This window comes from Drosophila ficusphila, unplaced genomic scaffold (assembly GCF_018152265.1).
Source record: "Drosophila ficusphila isolate 14025-0441.05 unplaced genomic scaffold, ASM1815226v1 contig_106, whole genome shotgun sequence".
Taxonomy (NCBI): domain Eukaryota; kingdom Metazoa; phylum Arthropoda; class Insecta; order Diptera; family Drosophilidae; genus Drosophila; species Drosophila ficusphila.
Genome location: NW_025063993.1, coordinates 212,958 through 238,926, shown reverse-complemented (window position 1 = coordinate 238,926; position 25,969 = coordinate 212,958). Strand labels below are relative to the sequence as shown.

Here is a 25,969-nt window from a genome sequence, read left to right as displayed (position 1 = left end):
ACTTATGTATTTGCCAAAAACAGACTTACAACCTTAAACTTTGTTTTTCTTTTAAAAATCTGGACTTTAAATTCCTAAGGTGTGTGAACTCTTTGCTAAGCCAAGGTGGTTTATTGGATGTTGAGGGTTTACCTACATAGCGGAACACACGCATTAAAAACAGTTTGATTGTCGTATAAAAAATTGTAATGGCATCTTCTAATTATTGCAGGAGTAGAGATCGGACCAGTCATTGCTAGATATAAGATGATTAAGTACGTAAGAAAGTTAACCCTGCGAAAACAATGAATTCGCTTAGCTTTCTTTATAGAATAATCTTTAATGGATGTACCCGTGTCGATAGCCACATCGAGAGCAGCATGATAAGCATGAAATACACCTTCAGGATTTCAGACAAGGCACAAATCCAGAAAACGATCCAATGAGTTTCGAGCATGGTTTACCTAACCCAGTGGTATGTAAAGTAGACAGTCAATAAATGCATTGTGGCCTATGGGTTGTAAAGCTATAGAATTATCATTCGAGGACCACTTAGTTCCATGTATATTAAAATCACATAAAACTACCAACTGATCCATATCGGACAAAGAACTCGAAATTGAATTTAGACCTGATAGGTGTCTTAAATAGTCCATAAGATCGGACGAAGGAGGTATGTATGAGCAGTTATAACAATTAATCTACCAGAGAGGCACAGTTTTACACATACAAATTCTTATTCTAAGTTCAAATCTTCAGTCAGTACTTCTTCAGAAGTGAGGCTAGCGTCCACTGCAATAAGGAATTACGAGGGACGGTCATGCCTATATATTGTTTACCTACCGGGAAAACTGCGGAGCTAAAGATCTCCGGCTTTAACCAGGCTTCTGTACACACAATAACTTGGGATGCAATCGAAAAGCTATCAGTATACAATTTGGCTAGCTTGCTACGCAAATCTTTTGTATTCTGATAGCTATTTAGGAGGTTAGTCGTTAGTTTTTTTAAGGCAGAAGCTGAAGACGGGCGGTTTGTTGGTCCCGGCTGGGGAGTTTTAATCCCACAGGCCCTTCCTTTTTTTTTTTTTTGCTACGAACTCCCTAACCACCATTTTAGCGGGCCAAAAATGGCTCGAGCATATGGTGTTAAAAAGTTCGTCTGGAACACTTATCTTCAAAGATGAAATGTTTCTTGCATATGAAAAGTTGAATTTTTCCACCTTCACTTTATTGGCATTTATTTTGTCTTTGATATAAGGCGATACATCAAATGATGGGAGATCAGGGTGCAGGCCAGAAACAAATATTTGTTTAATTTGTGGAATTACTGGAAAAGGTTATGGTACAGCATGCTGTGGACCTGTAGTGACATTTTGGGCCGGTACTCCGGTCTCAGAAGCCTCTTGGAGGGTATATTGGACTGGAACAACCTTCAGACAAATCGGAACTTCGTATTGGCATTGGTCGCACACAGTCCACTGTGGATTGATCGGTGTCCGAATCTTTTTTAGCTGCCGATCTTAGAAACATACGAGGGGTTGCCAAAGTCTACAGCTCGTCGGCAGAGGAGTTCTGCTGGTCACTTTTAAGTTGCCGGGTGTTTCCCTCAGGTCTACCACCAGCAGCCTATTCAAGTCCTTTGTAATATTAAAAAATTCCTTGAGTAGACTCTTCAGGTTATTTTTGGTGTACCACAAGGAAGCCACCTGGGACCATTAATTTGACCCTGTTTACTATTGATCTTCTATTGGTCACTGCCCGTTCCGATTGGATCACGACTTGTTTGTATGGACATGCTTGTATGGAAAAACGCTCTTATTCGTGATGCCTTTTAAAAAAGCACTTCCGACTTCGACTTCAAACTTTCACTAGAGCTTAAGAAATATCAATGCCCTCTAGACATGCATATATAAATTCCCGGAACTTAATTGCCACACTTCGTATGCATAGATGCTATTCTCTGCCTATTCTTATTACCTTTCTGACACGTTGTCTATTCAGCCAACAAACATTTAACACGCCCCTGCAATCGAAGTAAACTGTCAGCAAAACTTTAAAATTCGTCTGTTCTTGAAGTGCTCGGGCGTCCGGCTCACTCTTCGTCGTTCAGATCTTCTCGGCCTTTTGAGAACATTTTGTACCACCGATAAACGTTGCTTCGGTCCAAGTTAGCTTTTTCGTATGCCACAGTCAACATTCGGAATGCATCCACGCACTTAATTTTGTTTTTCACACAAAATTTGATACAGGTTCTTTGATCCATTTTTTTGAAAGAGGTAAAAATCGAAAATAATAAGTGAACGTTCAAAATGGCCGAGCTTGTCGGCATAAGTGAGAGACATGAGTACCAACATAACGCCACAAAAAAATCGAAATTCGATACGAGGTAACCTGCGAAAATTCAACATTCGGCAGGCCTCTTGTGGGTTAGAATGGAGTTTAGACTTCGCCATTTGGTGGGCCTTGCGGTTTTTGGCTCGTATTCGGTGGTCTGCACAGTGGAATTGGTTGCTGGGTTCACTGGCATACTCGACAATTGGCATACTTAAATTTAGTTAAGTATAAAAATATTCTTTATCAACATCACGATGTGAACCAAACTAGACGAGTTCGCCTGTCCGCTTATCCTTCTGTCCTCCTGTTTATTTCTATGTAAACTTGTCTCTGAGTTTTCAAGCTATCTTGCTGAAATTTTACCAAAAGTTCTGTAGTAATTGCACGTAGTATATATGTAAGTCGAAATGAACCGGATTGGGTAACTATATCAAAAAGCTCCCATATAGGAAAAAAAACCTGAAAAAAAATTACTACGCTGTTGTTTTTGATAATATCGACTTAATTTCTTTCAGATGGTGTTTTTTAACTACTGTTGAATTTCAAATTAAATTTTGTCAAGGTCGGATAACTATATATTTTCGATGCCAAAGAAAAGATAAAAAAAATATACAAAATTGAAAAAAAATGACGACGTCGTTGTTTTTTATCACACGAGCATGGTTTTTGAATATCAAATTTTTTAACACCCTTGAAGTAAGAAAAAACTATTATATCACGTAGCTGCCATAGGAAAGATCAAAAAATTTAAATAGAAATAACAAAAATAACATTATAACATCGTTGTTTTTTATCATACATGCATGATTTCCTGAATTTCTGATTTAAATTGATAAAAATCGGACTACTATATTATATTGCTGTCATATAAGAAAACGTTGTAAATGTATCAAAATAACACTGTGCGACAAAATTTAACAAAATCTTTGTTTAACAATCAAAAAAGTATGATTGTTTTCGGTTAAGGTGAATAAATTATGCACAAAAATATCTATGCCACCTTTTAAAATATACGATTTCTTTTTTCATGGTAAATTTTATGAAATTATTATTATGAAAATAATTAACACAAAATATTATTTTTTTTACTTTCAATAAACTATTATTTTTTAAAAGTGAATTTTTTTTTCCTGATTTTTTTGGCTTTTTCAGACGTATCCTCGCGTAACAAGTTCCATACGTACATTGTGACAATAAAGTACCCGGAATTTCCCGTTTAAATTGCCCGCGTAAGAGATATTTGAAAAATTTTTTTTGCCCAGTTGATACGACCGTTCTCCATTAAGAAGCGAGATTTGAGTGGGATATGTCAACTAGTTTGTTTACAACAGCTAGTTTTGTAAGTTCACCTCAGCTGTGCTCCGCGATTTTTGGTTTTTTTCGGTTTCGGTTCGTTTTTCTTCCTCCATTCTGATGATTGTTGACTTGTTTGCATGTCGTACTCGTACACCCATGTCTCATCACCAGTTATTATTCGATTCATGAATGTGAGATCGGAATTTGCACGATCAAGCATGACCAAAGCGACTTTCCCACGGTACTCTTTTTGAAAGAAATTCAGGTTTTGGAACAAGCCGTGCAGCGACGCGTCTCATGCCTAAATTTTCCACCAAAATTAAACGAACGGATTCGCAAGAGATGTTCAGGTGTTGTGCTACCTCTCTAATACTCACATGACGATTTTTAAGAACGATTGCTTTCAATTTGCTGATGTTTTCATCGGTGTTAGAGGTGGATGGTCATCCAGACCTAGGCAAGTCGTCCACGACTTCTCGTCCTTCACTGAATGCTTTATACCATTCATATGCTTGAGTTTTCGATAAAACCATAAGTCTTTTGTAACATTCGCAACGCTTCAGCGCACAAAATTCCGTTGGATACACAAAATTTGAGACAAACTCATTGTTCAATTTTTATATCCATTACAAAAATCGCGGAGCACAGCTGAGGTGAACTTACAAAACTAGCGTTTGTAAACAAACTAGTTGACATATCCCGCTCAAATCTCGCCTCTTAATTGAGAATGGACCTACTAACTTGGCAAAAAAAAATTTTTTCAAATATCTCTTACGCGGGCAATTTAAACGGGAATTTCCGGGTACTTTATTGCCATAATGTAGTCGCCCAGAGTATAGAGCTGGGAAAAAAAAATTTTAAAGCATTGCGATAAAAGCCTAACGGTATATTTGCTTAATACATTTTAATAAATAGATATTAAACTTGCATGAAAAAAAAAAAATATTTTCCCAATATGTGATTATAAGGCTGTGAAATATGCAAAAACGCGCGTTTTTGGGACATTTGAGTGTGCGTAAAAGCTGATTGGCTATTGATATTAACAAATCCAGAAACTTATAATATTATTTTGATTAGTAGAAGTGAAAAATAAGAAAAAATCAACTTCAACATTTTTTTGTCGCACAGTGTAATAGAAAGTTTCGATGCTGTTAACCTTTATGAAATTTGCTTATAGTTTATGATAATATGCTGCGGCTAGCCGAGGCTAGCTTTCTTTCTTGTTAAATACAATCTGCGCGGCCGAAGCTGCGGTCCCTTGTGGTATATTACACTTTCCTTTGTGATATCTCTTCCTTCGACTGACTGTGGTTGTATCCTGACGACACAAGGCGGTCAATATTGGTCGCAGAGTAGTAGGGGTAAAAGCAAGCATGAGTGTCCTTCAAAAGCAATTTACTGAAAAAAAAAACAGACAAAATTAATGTTATTTTTATGCGTTGGCATAGATTTCGGTATTCTTAATCTACGTATTAAATTTTTGAGCAATAAAAAAAAGGAATGATTAAATTTTTATATTCTCTGTTTCGTCGCGGAGTTTTGGGAGCGTCAAGATCTCGTGTAAACCTATGAGCTTTTACATGTTGGGAACTATAGAAGCTAGATTCCTCAAATTAAACAAGTAGATTAAAATCATAAATACAGTGCAAATTTTTCAAGCAAAATGCCTTGTACTTCTTTACCCCGACAGCACACACGCACCTACAGTTGTGATGAAAAAACTGTTACAAAATGATTGACACCAAGTCAAAAATACTCTGTAACGGCCTCATTCTGTTGCTCTGCTCGCTAGTTAGTTTGTTTTGTGTGTTCGCCCCACCAAGTATGTATTAATGTGACCGCCAGATAGGCGGCCTACCGGAGGCAGGCAAACGTCACAACCACCAGCACTCGGTCACTGCCACCGCTTGATGGCTCCTGGCAGAGGAGTATAACTGGTCTGAGCGAAAGAAGTGCCGTAAGCTCTACACAAGTCTGCGCGGGCGCGCTCAACGCTTTCACGCTGCACTCTCAGAGTCTACTCTTCGTTCCTACGAGGCTATAAACGGCTATGCACGAGCATTTTATCGTAGGGACGCATATCACATTTTTCATAACCGTATGCAGGGCCCTGAAGAGACACTCGATGACTTCGCAATGGAACTCGAACGCCTTGGGAGAGCAGTTTTTGGAGAGCTGCCTGAACCGACCTACAACAACATAATCGAGTTGTAGGTCGCTCACTCGCCTGGCCCCAAAAAAATCTCTACAAACCGCAGAACGTTTTACAGCCCCTGAAGAACCTGAGTCCGTTTTGACCCGTTTGTTTGCTGACCCGACATTCGAGGAAGTTGACCCTGTGCCACCGGCCAATATTCCACTGGAGCTCAACGCCTTGCCCACTAACGCTATGTATACCTGCAGTTCACGTAGTGGTCAGCATATACACTGTTTTATCTTCTTACAGAAGACCACAGGACGACTAATCGTAGACACTTTCGCCTACGTCTCCCTAGTCAACCGTGGAGACTTTCAGGGACTAATAACCACCCGTGCCACGTTGTTCTACAAGGTCCGTCTGCAGAACAGTTCATCGCCACAGCCCGGGTGCTAGCCAGTCTGGTTATAGCTGGCCGACCCCTACAACACGAATTCCTCTTGGTGGAAAGTAACACCCCGAGCTTTATGGGCATCGATTTTCTGTTGCGTCAACAGGCATCTGTGGATCTAAAAGCGCTACACCTCAAATACCCGTGGGGTGCGATCCCACTACACCCCCAGGTGTGACGCTGCCTAGCCTACTGTACTCCACAGTCGCCACCAGAATTCGGCCTTACAGCAACACCTTCTGAAAGACAGCTGCCTATCACGGGATCGATGGCCCGTGGCAGTCTTGGAGCGTGGTGCCTTTTCCCAGTTACCTACTGAAGTAATCCGTCCTGCCCCCAAAAAACTCTACAATTCTGCACTTGCTGAATCTGAGTTCCAATGAATGCCGATTACCAATTTTCACCATTTTGGGCCAAGTGGAATCAGCCGAAGTACTGCCGGATGGCCCGAAGTTCCTGGAACCCGACAGTACGAATTGGACGTCGCTGGCACTACCGCCAGACTTACCGACAAACCTTCACGTAGACTGGCAGAAAATACTCCAACGCTACGAGACAGTGTTTGCCCAACGGGACGATGATATGGGGCGAACTAACCTTGCCCAACACATATTGGCAAGTAGAAATGGATCAAGAATCGCGCCCCAAAACAGTATTCACTTGTGACGTGGGGTTGATCGAATTCAATGTTATGCCATTCGGCCTGACAATCGCGCCAGCAACCTTCGAACGCCTGATGAACGGCCTATTTGCCGGGCTCTCTTGGAAGTCAACACTGGTGTACTTAGACGACATAATCGTACACTCCCGCACAGCGGTGGAGCACCTGGTTCATTTAGACCAAGTATTTGACCGTTTGGTAACCGCCGGCCTTAAACTGAGCAAACGTAAATGTGCTTTATTCCGCCCCGAAGAGAATTACCTCGGTCAACAACAGATTAAAGGCATGCCCCGTGAAAATTTTAAAAGTAGTCGATTGGCCACAGCCCCGCAACCAGAAAGAGGTACGATCTTTCGTGGGATTGTGCTCGTATTAGCGTCAGTTTATCCCAGCTTTTGCGACAATAGCCCGGCCGCTGCATGAGTTAACTGAGGCCCGCCGCCCCTTCACGTGGTCCACCAAGGCTCAGAAAGCATTTGGCCAGCTAAAGATAAAGTTGACAACGTCGCCCGTACTCACTTTCCCAGATACCGATGGCCTGTTTATTCTCGACCCTGACGCATCCAATCACGGCGCTGGAGCTGTATTCAGCCAATATCAGGAAGGTCAGGAGCGTGTTTTGGAATACCACAGCAAACCATTTAGCGCAGCAGAGCGCAACTGTTGCGTTAACAGAAGAGAATTGTTAGCCGCCGTTCTCTCCATCAAACATTTTCATCATTATTTGTACGGACGAAAGTTTGTCTTGCGGACCATGCCTCGCTCCACAGGCTGTTCAACTTTAAAGAACCGGAAGGCCAACTAGCATTGGTCGTATCATGGTTGGAAAATAGAAAACGACCCCTCAAATCCCAGATTTGGGGCAAAAGCCCCGACATCAAAGCCTACTGGCATTCATTTGAAAACCTTCACTTGGAAGACGGCGTTATAAAAACCCGGATCAAGAGTGGTGGGAAAGTGGCACTAGTACCGCAATCATTGCGGGAGGAAACGCCATGCTCACAATGCGCCTTCTGAGGGTCACTTTGGAGTCAAGAAGACGATTGCTAAAGTAAAGATACGGTACTACTGGATCGGTCAATCAGCCGACGTAGCCATCTGGTGTGCACGCTGCCTCAAGTGCAACGCGAGGAAGGGACCCTTTAGACGAACGGTGGGCCAGCTGCAACCAAGCTCCATTGGCGCCCCCTTCGAACGCCTAGCTATCGACGTTCTGGGGCCTTTGCCTACCACCTCGCTCTGCAACAGGTACATTGCCGTGGTGATGTGTTATTTTACTAAATGGTCCGAGTGCATCGCCCTTCCTGATCAGACGACTCAAACCGTAGCCAAGGCCCTTGTGCAAGAAGTTTTCTGCCGTTAAGGGCCGCAATTTTGAGTCCGCGGTATTTCAATCCTGCATGCACCTTCTTGATGTGGAAAAGACCCGAACGTCACCCTCAATCAGACGGCATGGTCGAGAGGTTTAACCAAACCTTGCTGGACTATTTAGCTAAATTCGTTGCAGCCGATCAGTGGGATTGGGACCAACTCCTATCGGTAGCCCTATGGGCTTATCGCTCAGCTTCGCATGAAGCCAGGTCGAGCTGTGCCCAAAACTACAGTCTCACTGGATTGGTCCTGCTACTGTGATTCGACAACATTCCGATCTGGTTTATCACCGATCGATTACTCGGCCAGGAGACTTGAGTCTAAGAGGGGGGTAATGTACCGAAAGTTGATTTCAAATTACTTGACCAGGTGGCACCCCAGTACCAAAAGCAGACGTCTGGTAACCCTAGAACATGCCAACGACTGGTGACTCTAGGAACTGTCAAAAGCCTGTCATAAAGTTTAGGCGAATATCGATCACACTGATCGATGTTATCTCCTTCTTCTTTCGGTTGTCTGCCAGGCTGCAAGCTTGTGTAATTAAGCGGGTGATAAAAAACCTAAACTAACTCTTAAGAACTATTGCTCTGTTGTTTGAATGGTGTTGGCATAACGTGGGCTGACCCCCACCTATTAAAAAGTATCCACTCGGCTGCCAGTAGCGAACTTGGAAACCTTGACGGGCAACTAAGTATCGTTACAATATGTTACTATAGCATTTTCATTATGATTTTTTCAAACAACAAGCTTCCTACTTTTTTTTCTTCAACGAGTTCCACCAGTTTACTCCCCAGGTCCTGGCGGGATTCCTGGGTGTGTTCTTAAACACTGTGCTAGTGCACTGTGTAAACTCCTTCTCAAAATGTTTACCCTATCCCTACAAACTTGTCTGTTTCCCCTTCTTTGGAAGGAGTCATTTGTTATTCCCATTTACCAAAAAGGGGTATAAGTCGGATGCAAGCAATTATAAAGGTATGTATTTCTAAATTGTCAGCAATTTCAAAGTTTTTTTAACGAGCAATAACCCCTCACTTGATCAGTCATATCTTCATCCCAACATGGATGTCTTGTGTCGATAGTGGAGTTGCCGTTTTAACAACTACCCCACTCACGCGTAGTCCCGAAGAAAGAACTCGTAAAGGCGTGCGCCATTGAACGGTTAGTTCGTTGGTCGTAGAGTTGTTGTTTTATTCTGTGAAATTCAAATCAGCCTCATATTTTACAAACAAATTAAAGCTTACCGCAGTGTGCCCTCCTTCGATTCACAAGACAGTGAAAGCACATTTCTTGGCGCCATTTTCTAAGCGACATAAGTAGGCCCATACTTCAAGGGGCCACAAAATACCAAAATACTAGATTTTCTTACACTACTATCGATTACAATGTTCGACCGTCGACAATGGATTTATGAAGCGCAGTTCTACTACAACAAATCTTTTAGAGCTCACGTCCTATGTGATAAATGGCTTTAAAAATAATTTTCAAACTGATGTCACTTACACAGACTTCAGTAAAGCATTTGACTCTGTAAATCACTTCCTATTGATATGCAAACTTGATATGATAGGGTTTCCAGCTGATCTTTTAGGTTCAATCTTTGGCCGGACGCAAAAATTTCTTAAGTAGTCTCGTGTCAAAGACTTTATTCATATCGTTGAAGCGCCAACTGATGGTGGTAACTGAAACAGGATTAATGACCCTAACATTTTCCTGACTGGATCTTCCAGAATACATATATACGAAATATGTCCAAGTTTGCCCATATGTACCACCATCGATGCGTGGCAATAATTGCTTACGTTTAGGACACTTGAAAAAGTTTTGCAGAAACCCAAAAACTTGCTTCATGTGCAGTCAAAATGCCCACATCAATATTGAGGAGGGAGAAGTATGCGAACGTCCCCTTTTCTGTGTAAATTGCATAGATAAAAAGCTATCAAATACCGACCACCACAGAGATAGAAATTGTCCCGTATTTGTCACCCACAAAGAAATTCAAGAAGTTAAACACTACAGTCGACAACCGAACGGCGTGGTCTATTTATAAGAAAAGACACCAACACGACGGCTCCTTGTACTCATCCGTGGCCAATATTACCCAGCATCGACTCACTCAACTCTTACGACAGCATCATCAGCATAAACCACCCAACGACCACCAACCCCAAAAGACAACAAAAGAAACCTCATCTTAAACGACGACAAGGACGATACAGCCATGTCCTACTAGCTCAGCTGAATAACTTGAAAATAAGGATAAAGCAAGCAGCTTAACAATAACTAGATCTAAGCTTAAAAACACTCCTATTACAGACTTAATAAATAACTAAAAGCTAAAGCTATTACCCTCTCCCTTTAGTTTAAAATAAACCTCCCTACACATAATAGCAGATTGCCCAGCACTAAGTAGCCTGAGGAGCAGAACCCTCGGGTCCAGGTTCCTTACACTTGGGACCTCTGGAAGCATCGACCCGATAAAGCTCCTTAACCTTATCGAAGGAGCCGGCTTGATGGGTGAGCTCTAAGCTCAGATAGGGGGTACAATAGATCCAGTTGGGTCGAGGTAACCTATACCCCCCCCCCAATAGTAATAATAATAGTTTAAAATATGACTCTCACTATACTGCAATGGAACATTATTGGATACACTAATAATTACAATGAACTATTAATTCTTCTAAAATTATACAAACCCAACATTATATCTCTTCAGGAAACACACATTAAGTTCACCAAACCATTCCCCATCCCTGTTAACTTTGAAATGCACCACACTACATCCGTTGTCGCAAAGGGTGGAGTTGCTTTACTGATCCACAAATCAGTTCAGCATAAGCTTATCCCTGTAGGACTATCGTTTGATGCCATCGCACTTGAAATTCTATCAAAACAAAAAATTAAAGGTAGAGAAAAACCTACATAGCACTATTCCTTACGCATCTTCAACTTCTTTTATCACAGGAGATTTTAAGGGTTGGAATACCCTCTAGGGATCGCCCAAAAATAAACAGAGGGGGAAAATCCTAGAAGATTATATCCAAGATGATAACTTCACAGTTCTAAACAATGGCCAACCATCGCATTTCTCAACACATAATACATACACCCATGTTGATCTTGCATTCTGCTCACCGAATCTTAGTATACACTCTGAATTTAAAATTATGAAATCGCCTCAGGGGAGCGATCACTTCCCTATTATAATATGTATAATAAAAATGTTCACACAAGAACGAAAAATATTTAACTATACAAAAAAAAATTTTAACTAACAGAGCCAACTGGGAAGAATTCGAAAAACCTTCAAAATGCTCATAATCAACTAACACAAACAAAGAACTAAGCAAAATAATACTTAATAGCGCTTACAATGGCATCCCTCACTCCCACCCCCCGAAAGGCCAACACAAAGGTGGAACAAAAAGCTTGAGAAATTAAAGGTTATTAAAAACCGAGCCTGGAGATCTTTTAACAGAGACAGTTAATGCCCAAATTAGAAGAGAAATTCGAATTAGCAAAAGAGAAAGCTTAGACATACTGACATCAAGTATATCACCAGAATCTAAGCCCGAAATGGTTTGGAACAAAATTAGGCAATTCTATGGTGTTTACAAATCAACACAAGTCCACTGTATACACGACAACCATGCAAACTCAATTGCAAACGCAGAGGATATTGCTGCTACTTTCTCCAAACATTGGTCACACAATTTCTCCCAAGCATTCTTAGATGTCAAACAGAACATTTACAGACAAAATAACAACCCATCTACAGACAAGACAGCCGGATTTATGGAACAGGAGATTGAATATCTCGAATTTCTGGTAGCTCTGTACAGCCTAAGAGGCCATACACCTGAAAATGACCAAATTAGCTACGCCATGATACAGCAAACAAGAAAACCAGTAAAAATTAGAATAATTAACTTCTTTAGAAACGCCCGGATTTGTGGAAGAACACCACGATAACGCCCCTGCTCACACATCGTTGCTTGTACGCGACTTTTTGGCCAAAAACAACACACTAATGATCCTTGGTCCTCAAGAACTAGTGGGATGTTCAAGAGGGCGCTTAGCTGGGGCCACCAGGCGGGTCGCAGGTTGCGGATAGCGAACGGCCTTCTATAAGGTTAGTTGCGAATAAGCGCAAGCTAATAAGCAACCCCGGACAACAGCGGGTACACCGGAGTCGGCGTACTGATGAGACGTTTGTCTGGCCGTCTTCAAAAGTATAGCCTCACACACTCCTCTTCCCTCACGACTACCTATCAACTCCCCGCCCCACACAATCTCACTCCAGGCCGGACTAAGGTGTCATCCGACCCGTGCCGATAGTCAGCCTGGCTGGGGGCCCGGATTAACAAATAGCCCAGTCTCTCACGGAGGGTTCAGGCAAGTGGCGACCGCCTGTCCTAACCGCGCCTTACCCGGGTATGGCGGATCTCTGTCCGGGTGGACCATACTTTCTCCGCAACTCGTGGGATTCGATTATAAAGAGGCATACGAACACCCAAATTGCCGCAGGATATCCCTGCATCAAGTGCCGCAAGGCTCTTGGAAAACAGACTCCTTGACGGAGTGCGACCCCAGGTGGGACCAGCCCCACCCAGGAGCGCAGCTTCCATCAGGAGTGCGTCACGGACGCAGAATGTGGGACAACCCCCACAACGATCGACTGTTCCAGTTCGGGAACGTGGGCTACCGGCAGGACCATTCCGGCCGGCTTGCCCACCCCCCGCGGCTGTACAAAAGACCAAGCCCGCCAATAAGGAAGATGTCCTTCCACCCAGAGGACAACCAGGAGGCCTTGGCGACCTCAACAGGAAAGGCCTGTCGGGGTCCAAGGTCAAATGGTACCTCAGGTATCTTCAGCAGGGCTTGACACCTGATGAAGCTTTGAAGAAGGCGAAGGAGCCACGACCAGTGGCACAAAACGTTGCCCCTGCCAGCAAGCGGGCAAATAGTACCCTCACCCTTCCGATGGACACCCCGAAAAGGTCCAAGTCAGAGGGCATGAAAGAGGCAGCGGCACCTCCCCCCCCCGTCCCCCCAAGGCCTGATGAGCCCAGCACGTCGAAGGCGGCGTCGACGAGGAGACCCCCCTGAGGCATCTGCTGGCACACCCAGCGTGCCGAAGGCGAGTGACAAGGGTGAGAAGCAGCCACCCTCCACTTGTACGGCTCCTCTCACTGGCACACACACCTCCTACGCGGAGGCCGCCAAGAGAGTCAGAGTTGCGGTACTACCTGAGGACTACCCGCAGGTGTACCTGAGCAACGAAGAGCTTGCCGAGCTGGAGGAGGCCATAATGGACGATGTAGTCACGTCTGAATGGGACTCAGCAGTCGCCTTCAGAGGTGTCCACTTTAGGGTCGGATACCTCCTGATAGACTGTTTGGACCAGGACTCGGCGGACTGGCTGAGGACTGTGACGTCTCAGCTTAGAACGTGGAAGGGCGTGCCCCTTGACACTAGGGTAGGAGAAGACATTCCTGCGGCATACAATGTCACGGTCTTCTGCCCTAGAAGTGCAGAAAGAAGCAATGAGGAGCTTCTGATGATGCTGGGACAGAATGGAGGTCGATTCCTGGAAGGTGATCTCCCGAAGGAACGACGGAGGCGGGGCACTCCTCGTTATAGGGATAGACCAACTCACCCGAGATGAGATCGTCTCTAAAGGGCACCAGCTGAACTTTAGATTTGGGTCCGTCTCGGTGAGTGGTCTCAGGTAGGCGGCAAAGATGGCTGCAACAGAAGCAGCGCCCCCCGGCCCCAAAGACGGCAAAGTGGAGGTCGAGGAATCCCTCGGAAAGCCACAAGAGCCATTGGGTGCAAAGGAGGATGCTATCGCTGATATGGACGTGGAGAGTGAGGATGAGCATCCCTCGCCCTCCCAGGAGGTGGCACAAGAGCCCCTCCTAGAAGATATCGACGAGAAGGAGGCCGACGTCACCCTGATGGAAGGCAGTGAAGGGGAATGCCAAGAAAACAAACTGGGATTGGTTCAAGTCCTCTCTTGAGCTCAATCTCTCTAACGAACCGTCAGGTATACCCAGACATCCTTTAGAATTGGATCAGGCAGTGGATGACCTGTGCAAGAAGATAACCAATGCTTTTGAGGACAGTTGCCCTCTTGGCAGACGGAAAGCAGATAAAGACACCCCATGGTGGAATGACAACCTGGAACGGCTCCGAATCTCTACCCGCCGGCTCTTCAACAGAGCAAAAACGAGCGAGGATAACTGATTGTCTCCAGTTAAACAAAGCCTGACGCTCTACAACAAAGAGATCAGGAAGGCCAAACGAAAGAACTATAGAGACTTCTGTGAGGCAATCAGCACAGCCCATGAAGGGGCAAGATTGCACAAGGCTATGGCCAAAGTTGCACCAGAAAGTAACCTAGCCCTGAGGAAATGTAACAACTCTTACACTTCCGACGACAGGGATAAACTAGCTTTACTCTTTAAAACACACTTCCCCGGGAGCTCACCCCTGGCGGAAGATACGTCCAGCCCAACACCTCAGACCAAGCGCAGAGGACTGGGCAATTGCCAAGTCTCTAGTCTCTCCGGAGAGACTTAAATGGGCAATTGGGACCTTCCAACCATTTAAGTCACCTGGTCTGGATGGTATCTCTCCATCATTCCTGCAGCAGGGACTGGATTTACTCCTAACCCGCTTAAGGAGACTGATGCTAAGCAGCCTAGCAATTGGACACATCCCAAATGCGTGGCGTAGAGCTAGGGTGGTCTTCATCCCCAAAGCAGGGAAGAAAGACAGCACCAACCCAAAGTCCTTCAGACCTATCAGCTTAATTTCGTTTTGCCTTAAAACGTTGGAAAAGCTGGTAGACTACCATATTAGGAGCACAGTTCTTAAGGACTGTCTGCTGCAACCCACGCAGCACGCATACAGGGCAGGTCGTTCAACAGACACTGCACTGTATCAACTTTGTCACACTCTTGAAGGGGTAGTGGACAACAAGGAAGTTGCAATCTGCGCCTTTCTGGATATAGAGGGAGCCTTTGACAATGCGTCGCATGACACTGTCTTAGCGGCCCTCGCCAGAAGGAATATCGACGTGACAACAAGAAGGTGGATTGGAGCTTTGTTAAGCTCCAGGCAGGCAATGGCGACCATTGGCAACAGCACAATGACCGTTGCCACAAGCAGAGGATGTCCGCAAGGTGGAGTCTTGTCTCCTTTACTGTGGAGCCTACTAGTAGATGAACTACTAAAGAAACTCGCCGAGGGAGGAATACAATGCCAGGGCTATGCCGATGACATAGTAATAGTAGCCAAAGGGAAATTTGAAGAAACGCTTTGGGATATTGGCCAACACGGACTCAAGATAACGCTCGACTGGTGCAGGGAAGTTGGGCTTAACCTTAACCTCAAAGAGTCATTGTTCCTTTTACAAAGAAGTACAAACTAAAGAAGATGAGACAAATCATGCTACTAGGCACTCCCATAGCAATAAGCCGGGAAGTTAAGTACCTCGGAGTTACCTTCGACAGAAGGCTAACGTTTGCAACCCATATGCAAAAGACAGTGGATAAGTGCCTCAGGGCTCTCTTCACCTGTCGGAAAATTGCAGGGAAATCTTGGGGGACCTCACCCCAAATTATCAGATGGCTATGCCTTATAATTGTGAGGCCAATACTCACATATGGGTCAGTAGCCTGGGGTAAACGAGCTAGGCTCGTTACCGCACAGAAACAGCTCCAAAGGCTGCAAAGACTGGCATGCATATGTATGACAGGAGCAATGAGAACCTGCCCACTGCGGCACTGGAAGTTCTCATGGAACTCACTCCGCTACACTGCGTAGTAGAGTTACAGCGGAAGGCCACCCTACTAAGAATCACTTCTTGTGGTAACGGCAGTGACCGCATCCTCAGTTCTAGGGATGCAGCAAAAATACTAGTCGAACTTCCCCTGAGCTCACACCCCAGGGACGAAATGACAGTAGAATTCATCCTTGAAAAGAATTTCTCTGCTCATCTGAGCAACAAGAAAGAATGGACCACCATGAAGGAAGTGTGCAGAGCTCAATATGAAGCGTGGGTACACAAACAAGGACATTGCGATCCTCTCGGACAGTTGAGCGGCAATTACTGCACTATGCAGCAATAGAATCACCTCGAAGCTGGTTCAAGAAGTAAGAACAAAGCTGAACCTTCTGGGCAGCAACAACAGGCTGTCATTAAGATGGATTCCAGGACACAAAGACATATCCGGGAATGAACTAGCCGACAGGCTAGCAAAACTAGGGGCGGAACGACCCCTTATAGGACCCGAGCCTTACTGTGACATAGGCAGACACACAGTCAAAGATTACCTAAGAACAGAAGAGGTACATATGAGGCAAGCCTGCTGGGAAGACACCACAGGCCAAAGACAAGCCAAAACCCTCATCGTCAATTATGACATGAAGAGGTTTAAGAAACTTATACTACTAGGGAAGAGATCACTTAGGATAGTTACCGGCTTACTAACCGGACACTGCAGACACCTATTTAATATAGGGACTACAAACAGAAAAACATGCAGATTCTGTGATAGCGAGGATGAAACCTCCCTACACATAATATCAGATTGCCCAGCACTAAGTAGCCTGAGGAGCAGAACCCTCGGGTCAAGGTTCCTTACACTTGGGACCTCTGGAAGCATCGACCCGATAAAGCTCCTTAACCTTATCGAAGGAGCCGGCTTGATGGGTGAGCTCTAAGCTCAGATAGGGGGTACAATAGATCCAGTTGGGTCGAGGTAACGAGGAATAAATGTACTTTATGAGGTCTGAGGTGTCTGCTTCCCTGATTGCAAGCTTCTGACTGAAATTATAATACCCTCTGCATGGGTAGATAAGTAAGAGCGTAATTTGAGGAACCACTGTTTCTTTGTTCGATTTTGTTATTATTATTTTAAAAAAGATAATATTTAAATATGTATTAATAAAATGTGCAACTAGGACTGATTAAATTTGAGATGGCAGCTTGTGTTAAAGGAAAAAGCCGAAAGCTGCACGATACTTGAATGAACATATTAATGAAATAAAATAAACAATTATACTTACCTAGTTTCAAAGTTGTAGGTAGGTCTTTTTATGAATAAAAATTTAGGCAAAAAGTCTATAAAAACTCGTTTAACCCAGGGAGCCATTCTATGGGTTTGAGGAGAACGAAAGTGAACGTTCAAGACAACAACCGTCACGCAGATGCTTTAAACAAATGAAAAAAAAATATTATCAAAAATTACAAAATGTGTTTTATTTTTTACCTTATAGATACGAGTATCATAGCAAAAATTAGATACTTTCCTAATAAGGGAACAACTAACGATGTCGGGGGATGATTTCAACCACCAAAAGAAAGAACACGTGAAGACTAATAAGTATTGATATAGATAGTGTAACCTGAAATACACAAAAAAAATATATGTTTTTACTTTGTTTAATAGTAACGCGGAAATAGTTTTAGCGTACCTTTTCTCCACTATCCGATGGTAGGTAAAAGGTCAATACAGTTAAAAAGGAAATTCCCATACACGGTATTATTATGTTAACTGTATAAAAAAGCGTTTTTCTTCTCATTGTGATATTAAATGTTATATCCAAGTAGGGTTCGTCACAACAGGTATAAAACTTTTCGTTTCTGCAAAACATTAAAGGTGTATACGTTGAGAAATTTTCACTAATGCTTAAATTACAAATCGATTTTCGGTTAACGTTATCTATAATTGTAAAATGGCCCTAAGCTGAATAACGTTTTATTTATTACACTGTGCGACAAAAAAATGTTTAAGTTGATTTTTTCTTATTTTTTCACTTCTACTAATCAAAATAAGAATACAAGTTTGTGGATTTGTTAATATCAATAGCCAATCAGCTTCTACGCACACTCAAATGTCCCAAAAACGCGCGTTTTTGCATATTTCACAGCCTTATAATCACATATTGGGAAAATATTTTTTCACCGTTATAAGCGTTCATGCAAGTTCAATATCTATTAATTAAAATGTATTAAGCAAATATACCGTTAGGCTTTTATAACAATGAGTTAAAAATTTTTTCTCCCAGCTCTATACTCTGGGCGACTACGTATGGAACTTGTTACGCGAGGATACCTCTGAAAAATCCAAAAAAAATCAGAAAAAAATTTCACTTTAAAAAAAAATAATAGTTTATTGGAAGTAAAAAAAAAATAATATTTTGTGTTAAATATTTTCATAATAATAATTTCATAAAATTTATCATTATTTATGCACCTTAACCGAAAACAATCAAAAAAGTAACTTAAACAAAGATTTTGTCAAATTTTGTCGCACAGTGTTATAGAGTATTATTAATATTAAAATCTTTAAGTCGATGCAATCAAAAACAGCGGAGTGAGAACTTTTTTTAATCTCTCGTATGGGAGCTATCTGATATAGTCGCCCAATCCGGCCCGTTTGGTAAAGTTTCAGCAAGATAGCTTTAAAACTGAGAGACTAGTTTGAAGACAAATGGACAGACGGACAGACAGACAGACAGGCAGGCAGACAGACGGACAGACGGACAGACCTACAGACGTACAGACGGATTTCGATTCAGATAGTGATGCTGATCAAGAATATATAACCTTTATAGGGTCTGAGATGCCTCCTTCACTGCGTTGCAAACTTATGACTGAAATTATAATACTCTTTGCTCTACAAGGATATAATAATTACGGTGTTTACTTATCGAACCTTCCCTCGAAGATACAAACGACAAATATTCAAATCTTAGCCTAATACATATAATTAATTAGTTAAAATTAGGTTTTTTTTTGTAATAACGGCCCTAGCTTTTGTTGCTGGGAGGGGAGATGTCTTCGCCGGAGTCGTGTGTGGCAGTGTTCAGGTTAAAGACCGCGCAAGCTTATTTGGATGAGCCTGTAGCTTGATCGTAAACTTTGCTTTTACATTATCGATCCCCTCATTAACAGATCCCACGTTTAAATCTCTGTGAATTTTCTCATTCCGTATGTACCACGGTGCACCAGTGATAGTTTTCAGTATTTTTGATTGGGCTCTCTGGATTACTTCAAGGTTACTAGCGTATGCGTTTGCGTACAAGTTTTAAGAAGACTGGTCTTCTTCATTGGCCTATATGATGAAGGCTGGGACTTGTCCTTTCCAGCTTTATGGATCATAGCGATGACAAACTTGTTCCATTGTTGTAGACAATAACCCCATTTCATCATGCTGTTGAATATCGTGGTGAAGGGATTTACTGCACAGTTCGGCAACTCTTTTATCTTTTTAGGGGATATTAAATTGTGTACGGGCGCTTTCCTTTTTCTTGAGCCTATATCACTCTTATCACTTCTCTTGATTGGAAAATAATAGGCAGGGTAGCCTCTGGAGTGATGTTTGTTGGGAGCACAAAGCTATTTGTTGATGGAGGCGGTTTAAAGACCTTATCTAGATGCGCAGCAAATACATTCGCCCACTTTTCGTTGCTGCGAGCCCACTCTCCTCTTTTTGGTGAGTGATCCGATGAAAGATCTGTTAATGTTCCACATGAATATGCCCTCTAGGCACTCTTCTTGTGACGGCAAAATCCATCAGGTCAGGCTTCTTATTGGAATCTGTTGGCCAATATGTAGGCTTACCTGGAGAGATAAGGTCAAGCATGTTTCTTGGTGTTATTATAGCGTTGTGCAGCTGTCTTCCTTTCAGATTGGTGAGTCGAGAGCCCCAATGGGGGTGTTTCGCATTGTAATCACCAGCCGCTATTAAACGGTCACATAATAAGTCAAAGAACTGTACAAATTCATCTTCGGAAATGGAAAAGCGTGGTGGTCAGTATATAGCGAATAGGTTTAAGAAACCGCTTTGGGTATCGATGTTTATTAATGTAGCTTGTAAATTGTCTGTTGCGAATAATGGCAACTCATAATGCCTGATGCGTTTCTTGATCAGTATGCCAGTGCCGCCACGAGCCTTGCCATCAGGATGGTTTGTTTTATAAAATGTATAGCCATTATGGTAAAAATAGTTGCTGTTTGTTGGGTGAGTCTCTGGTATAAGCATGGCGTCAATGTCATACTGATCTAGGAACTGCTAGAGCTCGTATTTGTGCTGTGAAATGCCGTTCGCATTCCAGAAACATATTAGGTTGTTTGGCAATGACATACCGGTGTCTTTATTGATTTTTGGCGACGATTTTAACATAGCATTTGTTCGGAGCAGAACCCCTAACTTATAAATTCTACCCTTTATTCAAATGTCCAACTGCTAATGTAATGTAACATAACGTAACATAAACGTAAACGCAAAGTTGTTTACCAACACCCGCATAATGTAATCGCGCCTAACTTTGCTTATCTTGTTTTTATCTATCTTCTTTATCATCACTTCGTCTTCGCAACTCTTAACCGATTTACATCTTTCGTTCGTACTCGCAAAAACCTCGCAAGCAAGTTGTCGGTCGCGATCTTGTAAGCGCAAAACGCACAAACATTGTACACAAGAACAAACAAATAACACTCAGAGACACAAATATAAAACCACATCTCATTTAAATCGCAAAACATTGGCCTTTTTTTTGAAGTGCATAAAGCGGTAGCAACAAATTAGTTGCATTCCTCTGAACATTTGGTGACCCCGACGTGATATACGTGGGGTGTGTTTTTTATTTCGTTTTTCGGTTTTCACAAATCGGTGAAAAGGCCTATCAGTGCATTTGGACACCACTTCGCAATTCGGTGAAGAGGCCTACAAACATACATACATATATTCCTGTGCTTGGGTATTATTTGGCGCGCTTTCTTTTGTGATCTTGTTCGCATACATAACCACAGTTTGATCTTGGTTATATAAAGTGCAGTGCACATATAAGCCGTGTTAAGCGAGGTCAGTGAACGCTTACGAATTTGTTCCGTTGCATTTTCGTCTCTTGCATTCAATTTCGTGCAGTTGCATCGGCAGCTTAAAGTGATAGTGACTTTCGTATACTCTTTTTGAAAATGATGGCTGAAAGTGATTCGGTTGGTGCAAGATCCGCGGCGGTACCAAGTGACTTAGACTTTTATAAAGCGAAGGCTGATGCTACCTTAAGACAGGTAGAAGCTTTAAAAAGCTATCTGGAGTCAGATGAGGCGGTCAACTTCGACGAGACTGATCTTCAGGTGCGACTTGATTTTGTCGATCAAATGCAAGTGGACTTTGATAAAAGTCAAACCGCGGTCGAAAGGTTAGACTTGCAGGAGTTGTGCAGTGACGCTCGGTCAAAGTTCGCAAACACCTACCTCGTGGTAAAATCGCAAATTTCGCGTGAGCTTGGCAAGCAGCGTAGATTTTCAGCCGTGAATTCTACAGCCCTTCCACATGTCGGTGGTGATTCGAGACCCGCTGCGCGTGCCACAAGGCTCCCAGAGTTCAAGTTGCCAAGGTTCAGTGGTGCCTATATCGAGTGGCCTGATTTCTACGCAATGTACAACACCATTGTGGGCAATAATGATGACCTGAGCAACGTGGAAAAGTTCCAGCATCTTCGGTCATGCTTGGATGGCACAGCGTTGGATACAATTCGTTCACTGGAGCCCACGGAAGCTAACTATGAGAAAGCTATCGAATTACTAGTTTCGAGATTTGATAACAAACTTTTGCATTTTCAGGCACACATACGGTCAATCTGCGGGATTTCAGGTGTGGAGCAAGGATCGGCAGCAAGCTTACGACGATTAAGCGACCAGATGAATTCGCATCTGCGTGCGCTGAATACCATGGCAACGACACAGGAGATCATGGACGGTCTTCTGATCTATCTGGTAGCTTCGAAGTTGGATCGCCACACTCGAGAGAAATGGGAAGAGGGTCTGCAGGCAAATAAGCTGCTGAAGTGGAAGGATATGGCTACATTCCTGGAAAAGAGGTGCCGCATGTTGGAGAATCTTGAAAATGCTATGGTAATCCAGACACCTAGCAAACAGGTGGGAAAACCAAACACTAACAAAAATATTCACAACGCACTCGTAGCATCATCATTAACCTCCTCTTCATGTAGCTTGTGTGAAAGTAGAGATCATTTCATTTCTAAATGCGCTCAGTTTTTGAACCTCAGTCCCACCTTGCGGTATAAGGAGGCTAAAAGGCTGCACTTGTGCCTAAATTGTCTGCGCAAAGGCCATGGTATGCAACAGTGCAAGTCTGGTTCTTGCAAACGCTGCCATTCGAAGCACAATTCGTTGCTTCACATCGATTCCAACGCCATCGCCGCACCCTCTCCTCCAACTACCACTACTAACAGTCAAAATGTCGTTTCGCTCTTATCCTCATCATTCTCTGAAGCTCCACCTGTTGTCTCGTCAGATAGTAAGACCGATTATGTGCTGCTTGCCACTGCCATCGTTTACATCAGAAATCGATCTGGTGCATTTGTTCCCTGCAGAGCCTTGTTAGATTCTTGCGCTCAAATCAACATCGTCACTTCTCGTTTTGTTAAGCAGTTGCAACTCACTACTCGTCAAACAAACACATCTATCTCTGGAGTTGGTGAATCATCACTTTCATCAAACGCAACCGTCGATCTCGAAGCGCACTCTAGGGATAAAAAATATCGTACAGCACTGACTGCAGTAATTAGTGGCAAGATTACGGATTATCAGCCTCATTTCGATTTAAACGCCCTAGGGTGGAACATACCACCAAATCTTGTTCTTGCTGATCCGTGGTTCTACAATAGTCAGCGTATCGATTTGTTGATAGGAGCTGGCATTTTTTACGAATTGCTTTGCGTCGGGCAAATGCGATTAGCCGAAAATTTGCCCATTTTGCAAAAAACGCGTCTTGGCTGGATCGCATCTGGAGGGATTTCGTTCTCAAACTTGAAGCATTCAGCACTTGCAGTGACCACTGAGCCCGTCATCCAATCGGAAACCGATTCCTTGCCAGGCATTGTCAAGCGGTTTTGGGAAATCGACAGCTACTGTGGATCTCCAATCGTCGCAACTGATGAAGACGTATTGTGCGAGCAGCTATTCCAGAATACCTTTTCTCGACTCAGTTCAGGGCAATACTCAGTTCGTTTGCCTGCCAAAGCCAGTTTTGACATGCTCGGTGATTCTTACGGTCGTGCCTTACGTCGATTTAAGACGCTGGAGGGCAAATTGCTCAAGGATGTGGAATTGAAGTCGCAATACGCTGCATTCATCAAGGAATACATCGATCTACAGCATATGTCGCTTGCTTCTGAGTAATCAGTAGCCTCGCAATATTACTTGCCTCATCACTGCGTGCAGAAGCCAGATAGTACAACCACAAAGCTACGAGTTGTATTCGATGGTTCAGCTAAAACGACCTCAGGGTATTCTCTAAATGATTTGTTGTTTTCAGGTCCCTCAATACAGCCCAAAATCTTCAGCACACTGCTTCGTTTTCGCTTTTTCAAAGTTGCATTATGCGGGGACATCTGCAAAATGTATCGATGTGTCCGTGTCACTAGCCCTGATAACTATTTGCAGTCTATCTTATGGCGTGACGACCCAAATCAGCAGGTCAAGGCTTATACGCTCGATACGGTCACCTACGGCACTAAGCCGGCTGCATTTCTGGCAATTCGTGCTTAGCAGCAGCTATCATATGATGAGGAAGCTGAGTTCCCGTTGGCAGCCAAAATAGTTCGAAGAGACTTTTATGTACACGATCTCATTTCTGGAGGTGACTCGATCGAGGAGGCAGCTCAAATTCGTGAGCAGGTGAAGGAATTGCTATCCAAGGGTCATTTTCCAATTCGAAAATGGTGTTCAAACGAGGCAGCAGCTTTAGAAGGCGAGCCTGAAATTGATCGCGAGAAAACGCTAAGGTTTCATGATGGAACTGATGTCCTCAAAGCACTCGGCTTATATTGGGATGCAAAATCGGATCACTTGCTTTTCTCGTTGTCTGGAACTATGACAGAAAGCGGTTCAACGAAAAGATCGATTTTATCGGCCGTTGCCAAGTTCTACGACCCTCTCGGATTGATAGCACCAATTGTTACAAAATTGAAAATATTTCTGCAAATTCTTTGGAAAGACAAACTGGATTGGGACGAGTCACTTCCGCAATCTTTGCACTCCTCATGGCTGGAGCACATGAAGCAAATGTCAGCGGTCAATCATCTGAAATTTCCTCGTTTCGTTATGCAGCCCAACTCGTCTTTGGAGATACACGCTTTTTGTGATGCAAGCTTAGCAGCATATGGCGCCTGCGTTTACGTCAGATCTGAGGTGCATGGCTGTGTCTCAACTCATTTACTCTGTTCCAAATCTAGAGTTTCGCCCCTAAAAACCCTCACCATACCCAAATTGGAATTATGCGCAGCGCTATTATTATCAGAGCTCATCTCAAACATTGCACTAACCATTTCATCGGATTGTAATTTTTATTGTTGGTCTGATTCAACCATAACGCTTTCTTGGATTCGTAAACCTCCATCAGATTTTAATATCTTTGTATCCAACAGAATTGCGCAGATTCAGGATCGCACCAAGGGCATGACATGGCGTCATGTACCAAAACACTGGAACCCTGCCGATATATTATCGCGTGGATGTTCACCTCTCGAGCTCTTGGAGTCGAACCTATGGCGAGAGGGACCTCCATTTTTACGTTCGGATTCATCGTGCTGGCCAAATATAGCGCCTATTGTGGACGACTTGCCTGAACGTCGTCGCATGGTTTTAGTCGTAACCGAGAAACAGGATATCTCCTTCGATTGCAAATTTCAAAACTCATTTGGAAAGCTGCAGAGAGTTTTTGGATATATATACCGGTTCTGGCTTCTCAAGTTTCAAAATCAAACGCGTCGCAAAGGACCACTCACAGTCGATGACGTCAAAGGTGGCACACATCTACTCATCAAAGGAATCCAGCGTGTTTCCTTCGCAGAGGACTACAAAGCATTGCGAAAGAACAAGCAGGTTGCATCAAATAGCAAGCTCTCGTCGTTGCATCCTATTCTGGATGACTCAGGACTAATTCGTGTTGGTGGTCGCTTGCAAAACTCGCTTCTGGACTACGATGCGAGACATCCCATTTTGCTGCCAAAGGATCATCCTGTCACTCAAGCAATCGTCGCTCACTTTCATCACAAGTTTTTGCACGCAGGACCGCAAAGTCTACTAGCTGCCTTGCGCCAGAGGTTTTGGCCAATTGGAGGCAGAAAAACAGTCGCAGCTATTGTTAACAAATGCATCAGGTGTTTCAGACTGAAGCCGAGAATGATGGAGCACATCATGGCACCCTTGCCGGCCAGCCGAGTGCAACCAAGTCGTCCTTTTACAACGACTGGAATCGACTTTTGTGGCCCATTCTTCTCGAAATCGGAAGTCAGGAATCGACCGCCTGCGAAGTGTTACGTGGCAGTTTTTATTTGCTTCGCAACTAAAGCCTCTCACTTGGAGTTAGTAGAGGATTTATCAACCGCATCGTTCCTCGCCGCTCTCAAGCGTTTCACCAGCATCAGAGGCAAGCCCAACACGATCTGGTCGGACAACGCAACAAACTTCGTTGGTGCGAAAAACGAGTTGCAGGAGCTCAGGGAAATCTTCCTGGCTGATCCTCCAAATATCGAGCTTCGCAATGACCTGTTGTCTAATGGCATTAACTGGCAGTTCATACCCCCCCGCTCGCCTCATTTTGGTGGCTTGTGGGAGGCCGCCGTAAAAGCAGCCAAATACCACTTTCATAGAGTGGTTGGAAGATCGACTTTAACTTTTCATGAACTTCGTACTC

At 43.4% G+C, this 25,969-nt stretch overlaps 1 protein-coding gene across 1 annotated transcript in view; it reads right to left on the bottom strand.

Annotated features, from left to right (window-relative positions):
* LOC108087052 (acetylcholine receptor subunit alpha-like) overlaps window positions 1-25,969 on the bottom strand; it is a 201,630-nt gene that overhangs the window by 21,099 nt on the left and 154,562 nt on the right. Inside the window, 5 exon segments of the mRNA XM_043209126.1 lie at window positions 4,887-5,006; window positions 17,304-17,447; window positions 17,507-17,579; window positions 17,582-17,642; window positions 17,712-17,880. Coding sequence (XP_043065061.1) covers window positions 4,887-5,006; window positions 17,304-17,447; window positions 17,507-17,579; window positions 17,582-17,642; window positions 17,712-17,880 — 567 coding nt within the window.